Source organism: Watersipora subatra, chromosome 4, assembly GCF_963576615.1.
Source record: "Watersipora subatra chromosome 4, tzWatSuba1.1, whole genome shotgun sequence".
Lineage (NCBI taxonomy): Eukaryota > Metazoa > Bryozoa > Gymnolaemata > Cheilostomatida > Watersiporidae > Watersipora > Watersipora subatra.
The window spans coordinates 13,863,031-13,888,094 of NC_088711.1; the positions used below are offsets into that span (position 1 = coordinate 13,863,031).

Below are 25,064 nucleotides of genomic sequence, written 5' to 3' on the forward strand. Positions count from 1 at the left end.
ACTAATATATTGCATGCATATTTCACCAGCTCACCAGAGTAGAGTCTAAAACAATGCCACTAAGATCCCTTGATCGCCAAACGAGTGCTAGATTAACATATCGTCTGTTTGCTCCCACAGTTGCGACAGGCACTCACCTGTCTCCTGCTAGCAAGGTCAAAGAGCCTGGGAACATTGAAGAGGGCTCACTTGAAAATGAATCGGAGCCTGTTGGTAAGAAAAGAAAAAAGACAAAAGTTGCTGACGTTATAAGAGAAAATATATTAGAAAATAAAAAAGATGCTCATTCAAAAACTAAGGACAATGCTAAATCTGTAGCGGCAGCTGTTGATAAAAAACAGAAAAAGAAAACTATCACTGAATCTGTAAAAGAGAACTTCACAAAAAATGAGAACAAGGCTCAATTGAAGACAACAGCTGACAAAAAAAGAAAAAAGACAAAAGTTGCTGAAGATGTAAGAGAGACGATCACAGATAATGAGAAAGATGCGTATTCGAAAGCAAAGGGAACTCTTAACTCTGCAACAACAAAGAGAAAGGCAGCAGTTGATGTGGTAGACGCTGAAACAGGAGTGCATATAGTGGTATGTTTTATCTTTCAGCTCTACCACATATTAATACAATACTTATTGAACTCCTTCTTGAAGCTTATAGTCCTTGGTCTCCAGAGCTACTGATGTAAAATGTTAGGACAATTTATGGGGATCAGCAAGTTTCTATACATTTTTGAAATGTATGAAACTTGCTGATACCTCATAATTTCGGTAAATCGATGGAAACGAAGATGGTTATAGCACAGGCAACTATACTTCAGAAACAATTTTTTCGTAGAAAAAATTATAATTCTTCGACATGTTTGCACATGATCAGTGGTGCAGATCAGTGTCGAATGTGAATATTTATTCCTATAGCTTAAAAGGCTGTCAACTCGGCTAACTGAAAACCCTGGTATGGGCAATTCGGTTATTATCACATAATTTGCTTTATTGAGGCTTTTCTTAAAGGTTGACTTGCAACAAAATTCACATTACAGTTATTTGGTATCAAAAGATTCACCATGTCTTACTCTGCTGTGTTGTAGGTGCAAAATATGTGGAAATATGATTACAATCCGATCTACAGCAGTTTCATGATGGCGGCGATTAACTGTTCGTTTTTGAGCTTTTAAGAGCTTGTAATCACATTTCCACTTATTTTGCACCTACATCACAGCAGAGTAAGACATACTGAATTTTTTGATACCAAATAACTGTAATGGGAATTTTGTTGCAAGTCAACCTTTAAGCTTTGTCTATGATAACTAGCATTTATCTGGACAGCAAATTTTGCTAGTATAATTATGGGTGCAATGTTGTTGAAAATATTTTTTCTATTATGCGTTGCTAAGAAATTTAACTCCAGTGTGTGTCACGCTCTCGATCCTATTCTAATCATTCGAAAGTCAGCATAGTTCCTTTCTACAGTACTCCCTCACTTTTTGCGGTTAATTGGGACCGCGTCTCCACGATAAGGGAAAATCTGTGAAGTAGAAACTAATAAACCATTTCTACTAAAGTCACTTTTTTATCAAGCGTACGCATGCTCTTCTTTTTCTTTCATTCATTATATGATTTCGAGGGTCAAGGGCGTTTATGAGGCATGATGAAGGGTGTCGCAAGTGTTTTGCACTTTTACACTTCACAAAAGCCTAACAAGAAAAACAGCAAACTGCGACGACTGCCTTCACAATAAAGTTATTAGTGGAAGGATTTCACTGGACCAGAGGATGAGGGATTAATATATATATTTTTGTGTTTAGTTATTTTTAATTTGTTTAAATTTTTAAAGAATATTTTTACTGCGCGAAATACTCAAGCTGTGCAAACCGAATCGCAAAATAGCGAAATATTACCGTGATTAAATTTCAGTTTTACTTTTATCGGTTTCTTTTTTATATACTATAAAAACAGCGATCGCAGAATCTTCCAATTTTTCACTTTAAAAATAGAAAAACTCCCATTTTCTCACTATATACCATTATATGAAGTGCTGCGTAGGCAGCAATAAAAATGCGTAATCAGCAGCATTTGAATATACCTGGTATAAATGGTCCAGCAAGGAAGGCAAATCTAAAGATTTTTTTATTAAAATATGAAAAAGCTATTATTTTATAAAGTTTTTAAATTCCCTTTTTACATCTGAAACGGCCTCCCATTTCTGATCTAGTAATTGGTCATACATTGATCGGCAATCATATAGTCAATCATTATATGAAATGTTAAGCAGTTCCGCACCATCTCCCTCAGTCCTATTCACCTTAGAGAAATCAAGGGTGTCTGAAACCACATTTTTTTGCTAATGCAAATCAAAAAAATTTTGAATATAAGTTTAGCTGTTCTATTTTAACGACTATAATCATCTGTTTTTACAAAAAAATTGTATAAATATTTTTCTAATGTAAGTAGGAAATGAATAGTTTAAGACATCTCTGTTCATTGTGGTCAAAGTAATAATTATAGGAAAAGTTACTGAGAGTTCAAACATTATCTATTGATCGATATAAGGAAAGTCATAGGTCATAGTTTACAATAGGTAGGCCTATTATGTGGCGGCTGTTTAACAACGATTGCTGTTAGGTTCAACGATTGTGTATGTTGAAGAGACATCATGTGCTGTCCAATGGAATCTTCCTACAGTCTATTCTAGTTACAGAATTCTCATGCAGTAGTATTCCCTAACAGCTTAAAATTGCTTTATGCAAGATCTAGTGCTTTTGTACGATTGTAAGAAACCCGCAGTTGGTTTCTACACATCTACTTATTAGTGAAGTTTTAACTACTGCAAATAATTTAGAGTAAACTGAGTTTTCCTCTGCCATGAAAGTCGACAATAGAATGCTTGCACAAACATTCTGTTCATATCTTCAAAATAAGATGTTCTTTATATTTGCAGAAATGAATCATGTAACAAAATGAATGTTGCGCTTCTATTTAATATATTATTTTTAGAGTCATGAATCTGTATCCTATCTCTGGCTGTTGGCATCGTCAACTTACTACGTCAAAGAGCTAATAATAGTAGATGGGGAGAGTTTCTAACTTTTTGACAAACGAGCTGTAAATGCTTTTTCATCAGAACTTAATGGAAAATTTATCCCGATCGTCACAAAGAACGATTTCATCATGAATTTTTTCGTTTCCATGAAAGATAATCACATTACCATGGCTTGTTGAGTATTATTCGTTAATTAGTTGCAATAATTAGCTATCATTATATTTAAACTCTATAATTCATATTTTTACAGGGTCCTGTCAATTTCTGACCCCTAATCGCCAACCATACACCTGCATGAGGTTTCTCACTACCTTCAGGGAGCAGTGCGCGTTGTTTTTTGTAACTCATTTGCATTGTTGTTGGTTTTAACACTGATTTGCTTTACCACTTCCATTACTGATTCATCCTTGGGTGCTTGAGACTAGCCTCTTTAGTGCAGCCTTCCATTTTACTACTGCAAGCTTAATAAAACTATTACGGATGAACTTGAAGTTACTATTACGGAATTTAAAGCGAAGCGACAACATAATGTTTGTTAGTCAGAATGTGTATGTGTAAATGTAATGTGTACGTATTTCATATCGTGTTCCAGTCAACTAGACCAAACCTATTTGCTTTTTACTATAAGCATATTTGAATCGTTTTCTAAAGCACATTTAATACTATCCTCTGAAAACTTTTTGAATTTTGAAACTTTGAATTTGGAATTTTACATATTATAATATTCTTCTAGTTTTCTGTTAAATGTGTATACTACTTTCAAAAAACTTTATCCAGATTTCTTGTTTTATTTCGGTTCAAGCATTATTTTCTTTTGTTCAGAAATATTTTTTATGGATTCAGGCATATTTTGCTATCAATGATCTATATATGTCCTTTTAAATATTTTTTCAATGCGCATTTGAGTATTCCCTTTTATTTCAGCACACTCTTTGGTTACAGAAAAAAATTTTCAATGTTGTAAGTTATCGCCAACATACGCTGGATCAAACTGTACAGTACACCACAAACATCTAAATATAGGCCTACTCATTTTAGTTCGAAATAAACCATAAAGGTATTGCAAGCATTCAGCTGATTACAAAACTGTTTTCATCAGTTCTTTTGCAGTTCACCGTCTTAGCGTTTCTGTTTTTAACCGTGTTAATGACTACGCATGCTTCACGCTGCCGTTTTCATTCTTTCCTCAGTCGATAGTTTTTGTAAGTTTTTGGATTTATTTTAGGTAAAGCGGGCTCACTCCGACGCGCCGCAACAACCAGTTCTAGATTTTGGGGCTAGTATAACGAGTCTGCAGACGCAGTATGCAACTGATGCCAGTGCTGTAGAACTAAAGTTAGATCAGCTGGAGAAGGTTGGCAAGGGAGTTCAGAAAAGAATACGGGTAGCCGACCAGGTTAGTTACATCATACTAGACTTTGGCATACGGAGTAATGATCAGTTCTGAACTTGTGGGTTTGCATTCTGGCCTTCTAAAGCTTAATGTACCTTAATTTTAATTTCTTACCGCACACACAATGATTTCCTCACATTGCCATACATGCAAATTGGTCGTCCCGTCCCGTGTGGAAGCACTTGTCTATTTGGGTCGAAGGAATCACCGATTACTGTTATTAATACGTCTGCTGATAGAAAAGACGGATTGCACTTGTAATTTGCATAGACATTAATTGCTTCCTCTTTTGTTTAGGCTGATGTGATTCTAGCAAGAAAAGTTGAGTTGTCAACTGCTCACACCTCGGTAAGTCTAGTCTTCTGTTTGACCTTACCATGACCTTATAACTAGTCCAAGTTTGGAAGGTTTTGGCGTATGATTATATCAAGTGGGCCAGTCATATGAACCTAAAAATATGTCATGGAGCCCATCAAATTATCAATGTATCTAATGTTATCACTTACCTGCTTTTGTGTTTCTTACATTTCATGAAATGTGTCATGGCTTTGGGCATTGCAGGGTCAGTAGGTTACAATTGATGGATACTATCTTGGATTATACACATCCGTCACATGTTCACCTCTATCTCAACTGCCGCATATATTATGAATAAAGTACATGTGTAGTATTATATTAATTTGGTTAATCTAATGAATTTATGTCGATAATCTTAAGATATTTCCAAGGACTTGCATAGTTGAAGTATAGTCAAATGTACTGCACTGTGACCTTTCTAAAGTTCTGTTGACCAGGGAGTTTAGGCTCACATATTTGCTTGTTAGATATTTTAGCCAATGTCAAATATTTTCTAGTCCTCAGGCTGCTGCCTACTCATCACTATGAGCAGTTTTCATCAATATTTTTTAATCAGTTTTCCAGTAAAGAATGCTTGTATACATTCTCACGTTTAGTTCTGCGTAGCTTGTCAATTTTCTATTTATAGTTGTATAATTAAAGATGGTGCAACCACATACTCACGGAGTCATAAATAACGGTATTATTGCTGTCATAGTTTTTCACCAATATCCGCTTGTAAAACCTTCGTAGTTTATCGTCAGAATCTCATTTGAGGTTTTCTGGCTCGGCTATGTTCAGAATACGAGAGAAAATGTTTCACCGGTATTAATAGTGATTATTTACAAATCACTAGAAGGTTGTTTCCTCTGATGAGATTTCTATTTGGACAAATTGCTGCGGAGAAATCCTTATGTCTTGTATTGATTGGCCCTAAAATTTACAAAGACCTTGATGTCTTTTGATATCCCGTTGGAGGAAGAAAGATGCATGAAATCATGTATGAAGAATCTGTCTTTGACCATTTAATTCTTTGCTTCCGTGGGCAGACTTTCCCTGAGGCGAGTGATCGCTATTTGTCTTCAGGCAGCTAGCGAGGACCTGGCTAGGAGTCTCTAGAGCTATGATATCAAAGAGTAGGATGGAAACTAACTGATCATAATGTACCCACTAGCACTGACTAACTGAATAGCTTACCAGGAATTCCAAGAAATGGCGATGACGTGAAAGTGATTTGATGAACATTGTAGAACGAGTCTGCTCGGCCCCAGACAGAGGCAGAGTATTTATTACTCCTCAAGAAATCACCAAATAATGGTGCCATATGGTCCAAGTTGATAGCTTACACAGCTGCTCACAAAGGAGTAGAAGCGGGGCGTACGCGTGCAGAGCAAGCGTTACAGACAGTATCATATCGGTTCGTACCAACTTACTCTATCCGCCGGGTTGTGTCCTTATACAGGCAGTAAGAACCTGTTTAATGCCATATTTAGTCAATATTTCTGTACAAGGGTAGTTTTATATTCCGTCTTGTTGGTAATTTAATATCTGCTTAGAGCACCGAGTCACAGAATCTAGATATTTCATTTGTTTCAAAATGATAAAAATCTTAAAATATATTTCCGGGGTGTTTATAATTTGCTAATGCTGAACTAGTAACAAATGGCATATCTAGATTCAGTGACTGCATTCTAGGCAGGTATTAAATTAGTCAGATAGGCAGATATTAAAATCTACTCGCACTTTGCTCTATAATGCAAATTTTTTTGTAAAAACTAAATATATTTATAGCATTTTAAATTTAAATAGTTGGAAAAAAGGTTTCCTCGGTCATGTTTTCTGAAATGATAGTTTGTTGTCGTTGGGTTGTTTCAAGCTACCATGGATTACACTAGCTGATAATCTAGCTATTTTGCTGAAAGCTGCATCAGCCAACAATTCAGAGTAATTTGAATTATTTTATTATTGGCTAACAGAAACTAGTTAGAATAATCAGTCAATATTAACATTCCTAGTGTTCAACACTCTGGTGATTACTCCGCCATGATAACCAATCAAAAAACTACAAAATTGGCCTACAAATTACAGTAGATATCTATTATTACACAAAATATACGCATTGCCACCTTTTTGCACCACTAATTGCTTCAATCACAGGTTATCTTAAACCAGAGGCTGTCAATGGGCTAAATGCTACTTGAAGTTGCTCAAACCTTACAGTTAATTGTGTTAGCTGAGCAACATAACTCAACAAAACTCTACATTACTCAACAAAACTCTACATAACTCAACAACGAGATAAGCAATGGTTGATATTTTTCTTCGAGTTGTTTTTAGGCAGTTTTTGTGTCCATGTAATTAAGGGATATAAATAAATAATCTTTGGAATATAATTGTTTAATACAGCAGATTTTTCTTCTTCACATTGAAAATTGTTGTAATTAGAATTAGCCATTAAGCGTGGCTTTGGAATAGTTCACTTGGCCAACCCATGAATTGTTTATAACTTGATAAGCTTACAAATCTAGACAAATATTCATGAGAAAATTCATAACTTGTAGCAACATAAATTTCTAGCAACAAATGTCATTTTAGAAAAAATCCATCAGCCTCTTTCAACAACATGCCATTAAAATAATTTAAATAATGATGGTTGCCATTCAAATAATGCCTAATGCCATTAAAATGAAAGCGTATGTACTTCAACTCCAAATTGGACAGAAACAAATTTTTTCTTTTAAGCCTAAAATCTTATAAGCCATAAGAATGAAGCATTATTTTGTCTAAAGCGCATAAGTATTTTTATTACCTGAAATGTTCGCGTACATCGCTACTTAGTTAGCACAGAATGCGAGCCAAAATCTACCAACAGATAGTCAGCTACCATGTATCCTATATTATAAAAGAGTATGCTCTGGCCCCACCCAAAGTTCTGGAACATATCGTCTGCTATTACTTGTAATAGCTCAATGTGTTCATGTCACATCATAATTCTGTTAAACTATGTTCCATCTGATGCCTCATGTAACTGCAGAATGAGAAGCGCAGGTTTTATTAAAAAAGACTGTGGAGGCCTTCCACTACTATGTAGACAGGATATTTAATTTCGCAAGTGCCTATAATCAACTCATCCAAAAGTTGAGGAAATGACTGGATATATAGGACAGGACAGTTGGTGTTCAAAACCGCAACACTAGCGTCAGATGGGGATAAAGATTAAATGTTGTCTACCCCTACTACATGGTCATTATTAGATTAGCCCACTCAGCTTTACTTTTATCATAATTACCTCTGGTGATTTTGCAAAAAATTATAAATCATTCAAATATTTATTGTCAATCAGAAGCTGTGAGAACTTTCGAAAATCTCCTTCAATTAATCACCATCCTGTTTGTCTGTCATAATTTTCAGGGCGAGGCTGTTTGTAGTGGTTAGTATTCTCACCTCCCCCTACTAGAGACTCAAGTGCTTTATCTTGTCTCACAATAATGCTCTTTCGGGTAGTTCCAGCAATATTTGCTCCAATATGTATAATATATTTGGTTATTTCCGCTAATTTTCTGTCTGAGCTATGCTCGGGTTGTCAGGAACTAGCGAGGTATATGACACACTCAAGTGCTACAGGCCTTGGCAGTGACCAATCACACGACAAAATTCTGATGAGGTACTCAGACGTCTCGTATTAATATGCAGATTGATAGCCTGTAAACTTTCACTGCTCAGTCTAAACTCCGCAATGATGGCTTATTGCTCTTATTATCACCTCTTACCAAATCACTCAGTATTAGTTCATTTTATCAGTCGAACAATTTATTTCTTGAAGTATCTGTTTGCTCTCATGACCTAGGTGCATCACTAAGATAAGATACATGTTGTGTTTGGGTTTGGAGAGCACTGGGGAAGTAAAGCCAAGGCATAAGGCTATGCAAGAACAACATCTGCATTGTGGCATGGCGCTCATGCATTACAATTACCACACGCATTTGAGCTGCAATGATATTGAGTTATTAGATTGCTCGTCGGCAACAAAATTGACTCTTGTTTTTTTCTCTGTCAGGCTAATTGTGTAGCATCCCAAATATAATCCGTGTTAAGTCATTTCTTATCAGCGTGTGATGTAATCGGATGTTAAAAATGTTACAAAAATCAATAGAGTTCACAATTATCTCCGGTGATGGACTGTTTATATTGATAAAAACTTCATCTTACTGTCGGAAGAGACCGTTGAGATGTTTTTACCGTTTTTCTTATCAGGTTAAAAATAGCTTCTAACAAGCCCGTGTCACAAATGCATCACTTTCCTGTTTTTGATATGCAACACTATTGAAGCTTATCGATGCTTGTGAGAAATCTCAGCATGCGCGTACGTACTCTCAGGCCATGCTTGACTAGGCAGCTGTAGGGCACGAGTAGCAGTAGCAGTTCATGCGCTCTGCACCTATTCCTAACACTGCACAATTGTCAGGTTTACTCTCCACTCATGAGGCTTTACCAGAGCTGTAGGTAATTTATTGGTTTATGGCCACTCTTACATTTTGCATTTTTATTCCTCTCTTTTAGTCATTTAGTCTCTTTTAGATGTGAAGTTCTTCCATTTTGTAATTTCTAAAGCTTATCTATATATAAATTTATAATAATTATGTATAGTAAAAAATGTTGTGTTAATTAAAAACAAAAGTTTGTAACCCCTTTACAAAAGCTTCCCTCTCAGTTACTTACTGTCCATGACCACGATTTGCTTCATTTTTGTAAGATAAAAGTTGCGATATTTATTACCTGGTCTATGACACTTACCAAGATTGACTTTGTTGATTCAATTTATTACATTTCATTCTATGCGCTAGTGAATGTTGAAGTAATACAGTAACAGTCATGCCGGAGCTATGTCAAGGTCAATTGTATAAATTATAAAGTTGAGAAGAGTTTATGTGCTTCATTTCACTCCTGTATTTGTTCATTTCATCAGTTATGAAAAAAGTTTTATTCCTGGAAGTATCTTCTCTTGTATCTAATAATTGTCAGCCATATTTATTAATTTATGAAGCTAAGGCTATTTTGGCCTACCTAGGTCAATCCTTCTCTGCCTCTTACTTTTATGAGCAGTAGGTATCGCTCTGCAAAATTGTAGCAATTGATCCAATTTTGTTGCTGATACGATGCAATCCATTTGTAGACCTTCTAATGCATTGACCTTTTGTTGAACAATAGATAGTGACTAAATAACTATATAATTACCTTTCAGAGAAAAGAATAATTAAACTCAATATTATAATAGACCTCTTGGTATGCTGCACCAATTGATTAAATAGTTTTGAAGGAGTAACCATGGTAAAAAAAAATTATGAATCGGGCAACCTATCTGACGTTTAAAGTCTAGTATCAAGCTTTTTATTATCTTACATCATGATGACGGTATGCAACACTACCGAAAAATATTATATATTCAGTGCATTGCTATTAATTTATGCTAATATTTAATTCGGTGGTTGTTGGTTTAGCGCTGTGTCTGGTTTAGTGTCTGTTTAAAATACCAAGAACATGACAGAGAAGTTATAACATGACAGATAAGCATTGCGGACTGTATTTTCTATGTTTACGTTACACTTTGTGGAGGAATTTTTTAACAAATCCCATCTTTGTAAAATTGTTGTACAAGTCAATTCCTCTACTGTATGTTTAGCGTCTAAACATACAGTAGAGGAATTATGTTAAATAGATTTAATAGAGTAAATATGCTAAATATGCATTTAGCATATTTTTAAAAGTAGATTTAAAAAGTTTGGTTTGTTTTATTTTTACAAAAAGTAAATTTGTTAGCACGCAGCTTCGTGTAGTTTTTTTTCGCAATCTATTAAATTTTGTAGGGTTTAAAATCTTCTAGTATATACATGTACCACATGACTTATACATTGGCGCAAGGGGTGACTGCTTTTTTCAATTTTGTACACCAGGTGTGTTAACCTTCATTCGTGTTTCATTGATAGCTGTCAATATCTTGGCATTTATATTCAGAATTCCTGCTAGGCATAGATTTATCGCCTGGCAATATATAAATTTAATGATAGGCAAAGCATAGATTTAACGCGAAGCTTTAAATTTAAGATAAAACATAAAGCAGAATATCCTTAGAAATTCTGCTTAACCTGCCAACTTTATGTGTAGACGTTTGGTAAAACTGCTGTTTTAACTATAGGATGGAAAACGAAAAGCTGATAGTGTGGACAGCTTTTATCAGACTTGAAATGATTTATGGGACGGATGACTCGATGGACAGTGTCAAAAGGCGGGCTCTGCAGCAGATGAATGAGTTGAAGGTTTATCGAGAGCTTGTCAAGCTCTATCTTCATGATGGAGAGAAAGTCGAGGTTGGCTTTTCTTTTTTTATTTATTCACACTGTAACAATATCCTCATCCTAACAATATATTTTTAAAACAATGGCAAACATCGAGCAACGAATGTTTTTTGTCATCAAAAAAATTTTATGCAAGTAAATAATAGCATAGTGTTAGTGGATTCGCATGGTGTCTTGACATAATTATAGCATCGTTGTCATAAGCTCTAAAGCATCTTACCGTGTCTTAACATGTTTGTGAACAGTAAACCAGCGACTAGTGTATTACTTTTGTGGTTATAAACTATATTTTTCCCATAAAACAAACTTTTAAAAATTACTTGTTCTCTAAATTATTTCGTACCTAGAATAATCACAACACAATTTTGTTAAGAACTATTTTAGAGTTGTCTTTGGTAACTTAAACACTAATGTGCTCCGTTTATAGATATTTACTTGTATAAATTTTCTAAATAGATGTAACACAATTATTCGGTATGTGTAGTCGACTATCTAGATGTCCAAAACTGTGATTTTGATATGTTGATCATAAAGGCTGCTTGTCAACAGAATGAATTGGATCTCTATGTCTATTTAAATAATGCCAAGCAAACAAATATGAGAATATGCTTTTAACATCTTCTTTTGCACTTTAGCAAGCCAATTTTTTCGCCAGAGGTTTTCAAAACATTTCGAAACTCTTCGATGCTCCCCTCAAATGCTGATGGTAAAGACTAATTGTTTACCCATCACTGACACTAACAGTCACTTGTCACAGTCACTGACACTAACAGTCACTTGTCAGTCAATGACACTAACAGTCACTTGTCACAGTCAATGACACTAACAGTCACTTGTCACAGTCAATGACACTAACAGTCACTTGTCACAGTCACTGACACTAACAGTCACTTGTCACAGTCAATAACACTAACAGTCACTTGTCAGTTAATGACACTAACAGTCACAGTCAATGACACTAACAGTCACTTGTCACAGTCAATGACACTAACAGTCACTTATCACAGTCAATGACACTAACAGTCACCTGTCAATCAATGACACTAACAGTCACTTGTCACAGTCAATGACACTAACAGTCACTTGTCAATGACACTAAGTCACTTGTCACAGTCAACGACACTAACAGTCACTTGTCACAGTTAATGACACTAACAGTCACTTGTAAAATAGTTTCTAGTTAACTAGTTATGAGCTCTTAAACCGAATACTTCTCAAGTCATATTCCTGTCTAGTATTTTAATACAAAGTTAATAATTTAGGCTATACAATCCGTCGTTTTTTTTTAACGTCATCCCCCTGTTTGCACATGCGCTCGTCCACGAAAAAGCCGCCATCTTTGTAGAAAATGATCGTCATTCTCTTGATTAATAGTATTTTTCGGTGTTGTTTTGATACTAAAATAAAAAATTTGCAAACAAAAGCATTGTTTGCAATAATTAATTGCAGAAGTTTTGTGTTTTTAACGATAAAAGTTGTCCATAAAGATGGCAGACAACGATAGAATGACGTCACGAAAAAACAAAGGATTATAATGGGCTTGTAATATTAGTACTGATTTAACATTCTATTCATTCGTCATTCTGATTTTTCATAGTTTTTAATAATATTTCAGTTCATGTAACCACTGCTGGCAATTAATGCTAAATTCGTCATAAAATTGCGCACGTGTTCAATTTTGGTTGTTTCAAAGCCTGCATGCCTGCAAACAGACAAATGCCATCATTTTTAAGTTTCGTCGATTTTTGTATTTATTATATTATATTACAAACCTAGCGAGGATTGTCAGAGATACTTATTCATGCCGTGCCGAAAATAAGTTATCACTCAGATAATCTGCTTTGTCTCTCCTGATTTGTTGATGTGCCAATGTCATTGAGGTAATCGTCTATGTTCGGATATCCAAGCCTCATAAACTTAGCAAGTGGCACATAGCCATGCTTTCTTGTTTGGTAGTTGCCAAAAGATACTCTATTCCTTGTTAGAAGTCCCGCCACAGTTGAAAACAGTTGATTTCCAAGAAAAGTTGTTCCGTCATCGTTCGCTTTTGTTAATTTGTTGAGGTATAGTTTTTCATAGGAATGGCCGCATAATGTCTTGTTTCCGGCTGCTTATTGTATTTATTATTGTTAGTTACTATTGTATCGTAAAAATTTAAGTCAATGTAGGGAAAAATAAAATAACTGTAAAATAAAACTGTTGGTTTTTCGCACCAATGTTTTTGAGCAAGTAAAATTCACATGTACCCACTGTAGCAATGATGAAACTCACATGTATCCACTGTAGCAATGATGAAATTCACATGTACCCACTGTAGCAATGATAAAACTCACATGTACCCACTGTAGCAATGATGAAACTCACATGTACCCACTGTAGCAATGATGAAACTCACATGTACCCACTGTAGCAATGATAAAATTCACATGTACCCGCTGTAGCAATGATCAAATTCACATGTACCCGCTGTAACGATGATCAAATTCACATGTACCTACTGTAACAATGATGAAACTCACATGTAACCATTGAAGCAATGATCAAATTGCTTTATAGTTCACTAAAATTATTTTCACCGCAGCCCAGGTTAGTTTTCAGGCAAAGTTATCATCACTCTTGCAGAATAGTGTAATTTTTAATAGAAAGTTGTGTAATGCATGGAACTTTCAGCTTTTATTGTTTGAGATGATAGTACCTGTTTCTGGCTGTCAAATTGAGTGCTTGTTAATGGTGCTGGACAAGCTTCCAATATTTACATATACATGTATATGTGACTAAATAATTTAAATGTTGATCATACTTTTTGAGAGTATTTGGAAGAATTTATGTGGATAGTTTACTTACATGTATGTTTACACTTTGGTCAAGTCCTGTAGTAATTAGCTTGTCCACTAGTAGTTGGACAGGGTTTTTACTAGTCATTGTTTTTCTCTAAATTTCAAAGGTCATATCAAAAAATGATCGTAATTACCAGTCAGCCTTTATAAGTTGGCCAATGGTAATTTTGAGCAAATGCTATCTTTCGAGTTGCGTACTTCTATTAAATGATATCTCATTTCACACTTAAAAGAAATTCTTCCATTCAAAAGTGGAGAGTTGCGTCACGTAATACATTGTATATGAAATATCTTTTGGTTGAATGCATGTCATCACAGCAAAAGAGTGCCCTGTGAAAGATTCCTAAAGTATAATCCCTTTGAAAATCCACTGGTATTTTAGTACATATGTCTGGGCAATAAGTCCTAACCTGATTCTCATCTACTTGGTGCAAGGTTAGTATGGTTTGCTTTTGAAATTCATGAATTTTTGTGGTCGCATACGTCACTAATTGGAATGCATAAAACGCAATGTATAGACTTGTTTGATCATGATTCACTTCCTGTCCGCCGAGCTGATTGATAAATTTTAATGATCTCTTTATTCAATACTGTTGCTATTTCATAGAAATGCCATTTAAACTATTCATGTGTGTAAGACTCATAAAATGGATTGACAATAAAGCGGTCAGGGAAATAAATTATATGACTGACAGAAAGGGCAAGGTACACCCAGGCCATTGTCCTCATTAGATCTGTTTCGTATTAGCCCGGGTAATCGATTGTCATTGTGTACGTGCCTGCATAGCATCCCCTGCTGGTGTAACTAGATGTTCATTTCGCTTGTCGCAATACATTCAGACTTGGCAGACTGTCATATACGCCTGGAGCTAACTTGCAACACCAGTTCACATGTAAGTGGTCATACTGGCATAAATCCAAACTAATAGAAATGTGTTGAAATAATTACAAGTAAATCATTGAACATCTCCAATAATCAATCATCTAATCCTAGATGGGAATATTCAGATAGTTTTCAATAATTCAATTTCATTTCAAAGTGAATGACAGCTGTGATGGTACCGCCGGAGGCAATCTGGCGTCTCCTTAAAATAGTTTTCCTCGATTACTCCAGACTCGTGCTAGACACGGCAGGGTGCCAACTGGAGCTCGTTATCAAGCCTCCACGATTCTCCAAAGCGTTTCCTGCCAATAAATGCAATCAAGTTGAACCAAGCACTCCCTCTAACCTAGTCGGAGTTATCTTGGTGCAGTGGTGATGACCTAAAAATGTCACACCCGAGAGGAGGCCTAGTCAGTTCCAGCGCTCTAACATTTTTCCAAGAAACGTACGCAGTATTGAATCAAGCTCAGTTCAATCCATAGTTTACACTACTGCAGTTAGTCGCCGTGTTTAGCTCTTTTCACCATCGATATTCAACAAACATAAAATGGAAGACAATTAGGAATGCACACCTTATTTTAATTAAATGTAGATTCCATATTCTATGGCTCCTATTTTAGGTATTTTATGATTGGCTTTTTCCGCTTAGTTCAATAGTTCGATATCAAAGCAATGAAGTTGCTCTAAGCACATCTGATAGCAATCGAAAAGTACATCGAAAGTACAACTGCAAATCAAAGTATGACGAAAGTACAACTACAAATCAAAGCACATCGAAAAGTTTCTACAGCATTTTATCCTTATTCTCTTTTTAGTCTTTGTTTGCTGACCTGAAATTCTACAAATCACTTATTTTATTACTGAAATCTCAAATTAGCCATTAGTAGCTATTTCTGACAACAGCCTCTTTCGCAAGTTATCAACCTGTTGCCTGTTCGTGTGAGTGTAAGAATTTAAAATTGACAACCTTAAGTTTGGGATAAAGCTAAAGCTGAAGAAATGTTGAGCAAGACTATTATAATTCAGTTGAGTCAATCCTCAAGCGTCGTTTAAGATAAATGATGTTTGCTGTATCTAGACTGTTTGATGTTTATGTCTGTCGGCTCATTGAAACTGGTTAGCAATCGCCAGCGAGTATGTTTTGAAATCGAATTTGAAAGCAATACCAAAAAACTGAGTTAATCTACTGCAGCTCAGAATATAAGATGTTTCAGGATAAATTCTTTAAAAACTATTTAAAAAATACTCTATTTATTGAGTAGTCTTTACAGTAATAATAGGTATGTGTAAAATTCAAGACCAAAATATTTTGCTCGTGTTTTTCTCTTTTTTAGGGAGCTTTATCTACCTTCGAATGGTCTACTCGATAAGCTTTCATGTAGTTCCATAAACTTGAAGTTATCCTTCACACGCCACTTTCGGCGCTATGTAACGCGGTAATTACTTTTAGTAATTACCGCGTCAGTTACTAATTAGGCCTACTCTAGAAATGACCTACAAACAAGTTGCATAAAATATTTTTAGCACACACGGAGAAAGTTTGTTATAAAGCAAGCAGACAGTTATGTTAAACTAGAAACATGTATTTATATAAAATATTTATAGATTTCGGTCCTGGCTGTCTACTGACCCTACCTGACTTGGTTATCTTGTACTCTCATACAACCCAATCAAGGCGAAAATTACCATATACCCGTTAAATTTAGGAGTAATGCATGATTGGAATTTAAACACTTCACGTCTGCCGCAATCACATTTCTCCTTTATGTAGGGAATTCAAAACCACACTTGAAGTGACTAAAGTAAAGACAAGGTAAAAAATTTTCAGGAGAATTTAAAGATATGTGTTTTATTTACATTGAAAGCACAAACATGTTCGCTAAAAATGAAAGAGGGTTTGCCTTTAAGTTGTGTGTTAATATAGTTAAATTATTATAATTAATATTATCAGATTAATATAATGAGATATCATTGTTTTAGTTTGTTTACTCTGAAAGCGAATTTAGCATGATGACATCAGCAATCTTCTTTATTATTCGTTATTGATACAAATATCTGCTTAAAATCGAACAAGATCAAATGAAAATCACACCTACTTTTCACTAGTTTTCTGACATAAAACGTACTTATTATTATTTGAATGCTTCCAGAAACTTCGCCCGTGTGTACTGCCTACTGCGTATACACAAGATAATCATTGAAATAGACTTACTAATGTGCGCTTGTTCATGAACAATTTGCCATGTATTATGCAGGAAGCCGAGCAGTGCCACACTATGATGTTACGGAAATGGTCAGAAAATCCACAAGTTTGGATAGAATATGGTCAGTTTCTCTTTTCGCAGAAGAAAAGAGATGCAGCCCGTACACTACTGCAAAGATGTCTCAAGTCACTGCCAGTCAAACAGCGTAAGACAGCAATTAAACATAGTTTAAAAATAGTCTCTATCATGTGGTATACAATGAACATCCTCTCTTCGTTTTCCTACCATGCAATTTGATTCCATACTTTTTTCCTGATTCCATACTGATTCCATAATCTTTTTTTACTGTCCAGGCATTGTCCTGCCCTATACTTTTTAATCAATCACCCTGTGGTCTTCACCTACTCACAGATTCTTGTCTACTTTATAATTTGAACCACCTCTTAATTCTGACTCTCGAATTTGCACCCACCCTCTACTTCTCACTCAGTCCCTGAGGCTCACCCACCCTCTACGTCTCACTCAGTCCCTGAGGCTCACCCACCCTCTACTTCTCATTCAGTCCCTGAGGCTCACCCACTCTCTACTTCTCATTCAGTCCCTGAGGCTCATCCACCCTCTATTTCTCACTCAGTCCCTGAGGCTCACCCACCGTCTAATTCTCTCAACCCCTGAGGCTCACCCACCCTCTACTTCTCACTCAGTCCCTGAGGCTCACCCACCCTCTACTTCTCACTCAGCCCTGAGGCTCACCCACCCTCTACTTCTCACTCAGCCCTGAGGCTCACTCACCTTCTAATTGTCGGTTCTCTTTTAATTCTCACTCATTGTTGAATCATCATCTATTTTTTAATTCTCACCCATCTTCAATTTGTCACCCACTCTATATTTCTCACCTTCCTATTTCTCGCCCACCTCTTTTCCCCCACCCTTTAATTCTCGCCCATCTTCCATTTCTCCCCCACCCTATACTTATCAATCACATTCTATTTTTTACCTTCCATCTGGTTCTCGCTTGCTGACTTTTACCCATTGCTTACTCCTCCATACACATTTCACTTTCTTGCATGACCTTTTGCTCCCTGACTTGTTTCATCATCTTAGCTGTCTTTTTGCTCTCCATCATGCTTGAAATTTTCTTTTTTCTCGTCACCATATGCACCATCCTTCACTTCTTATTCTTGACACTTGTGTATAATCTGTCTCGATTTTTGAATTCCCTGTCTATGTCCTATCTTCACATTTTTGTGTGACACTGCACCTCTAAATTACTACTTTTTCTCTTCGCTGTTCTCCTGTTGTTCTTTTTTATCTTTCTTTTTATACTGCTGTTTCAATGGCGCTATTAGCATTCGGGGCTTTGTATATGTTAACTTTGCACTGCCACTACTAACCTTACTACTACTTTCATTGTACTTCATGATCTACATTCTCTTCTTGGGTGGTATTAGGCAACGTCATTGCAATCTTTTCTTACAAAAGATGTCAGTGTGGTTGCAGAAGGTCAAAGTACAGGTGTTGGGCGTGTTTTGTCAAAGTAACATTTTTTGGTTTCATTAGTTTAAAGTACGCATCATTCAGAGACAAGACTCGCCCATATCATGAGCCTTTTGTGAGATTCGCAATATTTCTTATACACGTCTAAAAGCTGGAATGTGTTCGGAAAAAATTCAAGTAACTCCATGGGTGTGCTCGCTGTTGCTGTCATTAGCTAATCTATGTACAAGTATTTATAGAGCCTTATATTTATGCCGCCGCTTTGTCGTGACTGGCGAACAGGTTGTCAGCCATGTTTTAGAATAAAATCCAAAGTGAAGCAAAAGAAGGTAGTTCGCTCTATAGTAAAACTAAGTCACTTTAAAATAATGTAATTCAGTTAACATACAAACTGTTTAAAAATACAATTATTAAAAACCGTATATAAAAAATGCACAATTCGTATTTCAAGCGCTTTAATTCAAAATGTTAAGGACAAAAGGTTTTGCAGACGTTTGACGCTTTGAGTAAGCTTTGCAGGGCATTACTCGCGAGACTGACGCTCATACTAAATTTTGCAATGCCTTTTGTTTCGCCCCCAGTGTGTATCAACCTTTAGATATTTGAAGGGCAAGTTGCAAACAATTTTTCTTGTATTGATTTGTTCATTCCTAAAATGCCACCCTTACAGTCATTCTGCAAACAGATACTTCTTGTACAAACAATCACATACGTACTTGGTGCATTGCATCATCTTTACAGCATACTCTTGCCGTTTTCCATACTTTCATTCCCTTATCTTTCTTACTGCAAATATCTGATAGCCATGCTATTGTCACTCCACACTATTACTTATAGACATCGAGGTGATAACGAAATTTGCTGTCATGGAGCTAAAGGAAGGAGACTTTGAAAGGTTTACTGCTCTGTTTGAGAATGTAATAAGCAATTTTCCTAAGAGAACGGATGTCTGGTCTGTCTATGTTGACCAGCTCATAAAGTTCGAGAAGCACGAGACCGCCAGGTATGCTTCTTAGCCTAAGTTCCTATAGGAACGTTGTTGACTTGAACATAACTAATATAATTTAAACATACGGGAATGGTTGACCCAACTTTGTGAGCTGCTGTGCAGAACTTCCGATTTCTCATTTATTTCACAACTTTGTGAAGGTAATGAATCTATAGCCAGTATTTGTTAGCTCAGTAAGACAGATTTTTGAGCAGTTGTTAGCTGTCAACGCGCAGTACCACCCCCACCCCCAGACTGCTTTTGTCAGCTGTCCTTTTGCTATATAGTGACGACAGCGCTGTCACGAGCGCAAACTGAGTAATAACACAAATATTAACATTTTGAGAGTTTGGAAGGCTGTATTTTGTTTTACAATTTACTAAAGATTTCTGTTCTGGCTGTAAAGCAAAGCAAGCCTGAGCCTTCAGCAGGTGAAACAATATTTCACTCTTGAGAGACTGAGACAGAGTGATGAAGGAAAATATTCAGAATTTTATAAACCAATTAGGTGTTATATAATCCGTATGTTAAATGTTTGTTGGTAACGTGATTTCAGTCTATGTAAACTTTCAAAAAATTGGATTCTACAAAGATAGTCTTCTGCAGTGCGAAATCTTTATCCATTGATCATATAAATGGCTTTTTGAAAGTCCAGCTGTTTAGTTGGTAATTTTATTGGTTCCTTTTGCAAGTGCGTCATCAAACTCTCATCAATCTCGTTATGGCTAGCTCTGGCCTTTCTGTCTAGGTCTCCAACTGATGGCTCACCTGTCTCCATATAATATAGGTTGTTGCCATGGCGTTGCCATGGAGTTTTGTAAACGCTTCTCAACTGCTATGTGCGAACATAAGGGTTTGTTGAGTATCGCATAGCCTCGATGTTACAGTTCTAGTATTTACCAGAATTATATTTCAAGGATTTTGCTATTGCTTTGAACTCGTAGTATTTGGCAACTTGCACATCTTCTGGTACCTTCTGCTCTTGTAGAATGGTACTCCGACGTGCTGTGATGCAAAAGTGGAATGCGAAAAAGATGCAGTTCTTCGCTGGTAAATTCCGAGACTTTGAGACTCAACACGGAACAGATGTAACTCTGAAGGAAGCGGATCAACTTATAAACACGCTGTAGTCAAATGGATGGCTTTTGAATTCAGATGCAATAACGACTCTATGTAGTCTTCTGTACAGAAAATTGTGGCAAAGAAGATTTTAGCATTTATTTATAAAAATAGACGTGAAATGCTCCTGAGCATAAAAATGGCCAAATAAATTAGAATATAAAGACATACTATATAAATATTGTTACACTTATACTAAGAATGTTTTAAATACATGCTTGTATAGCCCATGTCATACACCATGTAATAACTACACCGCTAAAAACTGTCAGATGTGGCTATAATAAATAGTTATTAATAAATTAGATTCTAACATACCATGAGATTTGCTAAAGACATTTTGATTAGAGGATGCGACAGTCAGTGGCCTAACAAAGACTTAATAACATTAGAGCAGAGACAAATGTGGAACAATAGTAATAAACAATAGAGACACGCCATCCAAGGCTAAAATACCTACAGAATTAAATGATTGTACAGGGCGTTTGACAATTATTGCACCAAGAGATTACAACTCCATAAATGTTATGTCTGGTATAAAAAGTCATTGCAATTACTCTTCTTCGCCATTGTTGTTGAATTTTTCCATGATATAAACTCCAACTGTTTTAGTCGCTGTACTCACTCCATCATCACCTATGGCATGACATTGTAGTTGGTTTTCATCTGGGTAGCTGTGATATTCGGTGGTGGCTTCCTTTATTTCTAAATCACCGTTGCTGTGTATCTAAAAGAAGCCAATATCTTGTCAAGTTTGTCTAAGACCTGCAAACTTGAGCCACTAAAAGAGGCACTCAGACACTAAGAGCATTCACTTGCTGGATAATGAAATAAACTTACTTTAATTTTTTCGTTTTCCGTGAGCTCTCTGCCGTCTAGTGTCCATTTAATTGTTGGTGCTCCATTTGTCGTTCCTTGCGTTGCTCTGCATTTTGCATAGACTGTCTTTCCTTCCTCTTGCATCAAAAATTGACTCCAGTCATATATATGCACTTGTTTGCTTTCTGGCTGAACTGTTAAAATAAGTGATTTTATTTTTACCTCACTTATAACGTGAATATTTGATATTGTAATTAAAAGACAAGTGATAGATTACGCGCATCGTATGGAAATGAAAGTGGTTATTTACCTGTATCGATTTCATCAGCAGATCTTGGCAGTACCACAATGCTATAACCCTTTGTCGTTCGTAGTAAAGGAGAATCAGCTACACATGTATATGTTCCACTGTCATTTAGTCTTGCTTGTGCAATGTAGAAAGATGAGTGTTCCACTATGGTTTCATGTTCAATGGGAGGAGTCATCATATTGCTAGCTAGGTGATCCATTGGTCCCTGCAAAGTAACGGCATCATATTAAAGAAACTTGTCTGTGAATAGACACAAGAGGTTACCATGCTGCAAGTGTTAAAAATCAGGGTCACAAATATGTATGTTTATGTAGCACGTATTAGCTCTTACCTGTTCAAGAAATCTGCGGTTAAAAAGCCAGTGAAAGGAAGGAGGATAATTGCCCCTCGCTACACAGTCCTCTAACTCTATTGGGTCCCCTTCCTGCACTACGATAGTGTCAGGTTCCATCCTAACGAAACGCTTGTTCTTCAGGGTAGGCTGCATAAATAATAAAGTTATGCAACCAGATGTGTATGCAAAGGGTTCATGGTTCAGATTTGAAGTTTCTACATTAATAAGTGTAAATATTAATGGAGTACTTACCATAGCTGATGCTTGTGGAATGGCAATTGCACCGATTATAGCTACAAGTAACAAATGAGATACTGAAAATTCCATGTTGCTGACAAAATAATTGCTTCAAAGTATTGAAATGAGGCGCTGTTATTTAACGGCTGTTCACTAATATGACTGGAAAACCGAAATGCGTGGTTTATATAGCCTCTAGCTCCGGAACTACTCTCTTGAAAGAAATACTCCAACCAATCAGCCACGTCTGTTATCACAACCTTCAGCTCAATTGGCCGAATGGGCGGAGTTAATATAGATTGACACCGCTTACTACTCCATCGTATTGCATCATAGAAGTGCACTAGGGTAGGTCCTCTCCCAATATGTCATGCAGACATGTTGGCATTAGGCAGCTTTGCTGACGCTAGAGACGTCAGATGATGTACTAGATTTTAACAGGCGTAATCCTAAACAATGAAAAGCTGTATGTATGAGCTATAATGCAATCTGACCTCATGCCCTAGCAGATGTTACAAAAGCAGCTACAAAGTAATTACATCCCAATGTCAACAGGTCGAGGTAGCAGACGAAGTTTTGGCATGCCTTGGAACCATGCCTTGGAACGATTTATTACCACCAAGAGCTTGTCCCTTCATAACATGCTTGTAGAGAATCTAGCGATGTTGTGCCTAGATTTTTCTTTAAAATTGTTCAGTACCTAATATCTGGTCTTTTATCAAATATTAACCTGAATTACGCTTTGTGGGCTTGATGTCATGAATTGACACGAAATCATGTAAAGTAATTATATGCATAATTTTCACTAAACCGTTTGAGCAACGCAGCGTGTCCATTATGCAGACGTGAGGTAGAGTCACGTATCTAACAAAGTTCTCCTGAACAGAAGAGACCACCCTCTTGTTCAACTGATCATTCCGTTAGGCTGTGAACTTGTATTATTAGCCTGAAGAGGGTTGAATATAATTCAATTAGAATCATTCCATTGTGTAAATGGAGCAATTGGTCTAGCCAGAAAGGTGCTCTCCTTGGCCATAGTTCAAATATTTGAATGCTTTGCGGTAAGGGAATATTACATGATTGTTTGAATATACTTGCCTAACTGCAAGCTATTGTTCACATCTCTATTCAAGCGCTGCACTCAATCTGGCTTCCCTTATTGTTACACGCGGCATCGCAAGTCAAATTACAGTAAAAGAATGAGAGTCACCATTTTCTTGGTATTAATAGATACAATTATATCAATTTATCTCTGGAGGCTTTTATTCGGTAGCGCAACCTCATTTCTTATCGCTACGGATCATTCGTTGCCTTCACAAGCCTAATTAGATACCATAGGTGTACTTATCTAAAATTTTTAGAATTCAAATATCATGGGAAAAATGACCGCACAAAAGCCGTTGAGACTTCGTCTGTTGGTTTTTTAAGAGGCTTCTCAAGTGGATGCAATCACAGACAAAGTGCTCACTATAAATGGCAACACTTGTGGTAATGACCGCATGACTAAGGCACATTATAGCAGCAGATAGCTCCTTAACTGCACCGTTGCACCTAATATTTTCACTTTTTAAATGTTAAATTTTGACAGCTGCATTATCCATTTTTTAAAATCAGATTAATATTGTATGTCACTCGGGTGGCATCTCAGAGATGTGTTCATATAAAACACAAAAAATGTAAGTTATAGACAATAACTGGTGATGATTTTCACATTGATTGTGCTGAATGGGAACACTTTCTTCAAACTTTGTGCCGTTTAAATAAAACCAAAATTGACTATTTATTGTTGAGGTACAACGTTTTACTGTATTGCAATTGTTGCTAGATTTGTCATTGTTGAGGTACAGCTTTACACTATATTGCAATTGTTGTTAGACAGCCTTGTTGAGGTACAACGTTTTACTGTATTGCAATTGTTGCTAGATTTGTCATTGTTGGGGTACAGCTTTTCACTATATTGCAATTGTTGTTAGATTTGTCATTGTTGAGGTACAACTCTTTACTATATTGCAATTATTGTTAGATTTGTCATTGTTGGGATCTGTCATTTTTAGCTTTTTACTATATTGAAATTGTTGTTAGATTTGTCATTGTTGAGGTACAACTCTTTACTATATTGCAATTATTGTTAGATTTGTCATTGTTGGGGTACAACCATTTACTATATTGCAATTATTGTTAGATTTGTCATTGTTGGGGTACAACCATTTACTATATTGCAATTATTGTTAGATCTGTCATTGTTGGGATCTGTCATTTTTAGCTTTTTACTATATTGAAATTGTTGTTAGATTTGTCATTGTTGGGGTACAACCCTTTACTATATTGCAATTATTGTTAGATCTGTCATTGTTGGGGTACAGCTCGTTACTATAATGCAATTATTGTCTTTTTTAAAACTGCACTTTTAGTGACAGCCTTTTAGGAAACATGGCGTCTTTGTCCTTGTAGATGGCATTTTTATGGCCATTACCTAAAAGTGTTTCCAGTCCAAATCATTCCTTTCTATAACGCATTAATCACCAGTTTTGCTCTGATACAAATATTTACACTTTGCCCAAGTTCAACATTCATATTCACAAAAACAGCATATATAATGATTTTGTCTAATTTACTTTTGAAAGTGAAATGAAACCAGAAACCTTAAAATACTCTGTGACCTTCAGAGTTTGACAAGTGCAAAGCGCCGATGTTTGTGTCATTGCACGGCGGATGACTAAA

General features: G+C 36.0%; 2 protein-coding genes across 2 annotated transcripts in view; one reads left to right on the forward strand and one right to left on the reverse strand.

The window, feature by feature from the left end:
* The window catches only part of LOC137392720 (protein RRP5 homolog), an 85,825-nt gene extending 65,167 nt beyond the window's left edge, over positions 1-20,658 (forward strand). Inside the window, exons 28-35 of the mRNA XM_068079034.1 lie at positions 121-584; positions 4,259-4,429; positions 4,724-4,774; positions 6,013-6,179; positions 10,956-11,127; positions 17,091-17,244; positions 19,374-19,539; positions 20,513-20,658. Of these exons, the coding sequence (XP_067935135.1) occupies positions 121-584; positions 4,259-4,429; positions 4,724-4,774; positions 6,013-6,179; positions 10,956-11,127; positions 17,091-17,244; positions 19,374-19,539; positions 20,513-20,654 (1,487 nt within the window). The 3' untranslated portion in view covers positions 20,655-20,658. The remainder of the gene's footprint in view (positions 1-120; positions 585-4,258; positions 4,430-4,723; positions 4,775-6,012; positions 6,180-10,955; positions 11,128-17,090; positions 17,245-19,373; positions 19,540-20,512) is intronic.
* A 69-nt stretch (positions 20,659-20,727) lies between these two features.
* Positions 20,728-22,494, reverse strand: LOC137392721 (probable oxidoreductase PXDNL). The gene is made up of 5 exons (XM_068079035.1): positions 22,359-22,494; positions 22,104-22,253; positions 21,773-21,977; positions 21,484-21,656; positions 20,728-21,370 (listed from the first exon to the last, which is right to left on the reverse strand). The coding sequence occupies exons 1-5, from the start codon at positions 22,431-22,433 to the stop codon at positions 21,197-21,199; spliced, it is 777 nt and encodes a 258-aa protein (XP_067935136.1). The 5' UTR covers positions 22,434-22,494; the 3' UTR covers positions 20,728-21,196.
* Between the last annotated feature and the right edge of the window lie 2,570 nt (positions 22,495-25,064).

Bases quoted from the DNA above. Each gene is read 5' to 3' on its own strand.
- LOC137392721 (XM_068079035.1), bottom strand. From the start codon at position 22,433: ATGGAATTTTCAGTATCTCATTTGTTACTTGTAGCTATAATCGGTGCA. The intron at 21,657-21,772 runs GTAAATAACCAC...TTATTTTAACAG, and splicing joins TGCTGATGAAATCGATACAG to TTCAGCCAGAAAGCAAACAA. The intron at 21,371-21,483 runs GTAAGTTTATTT...GGCTTCTTTTAG, and splicing joins CGGAAAACGAAAAAATTAAA to ATACACAGCAACGGTGATTT.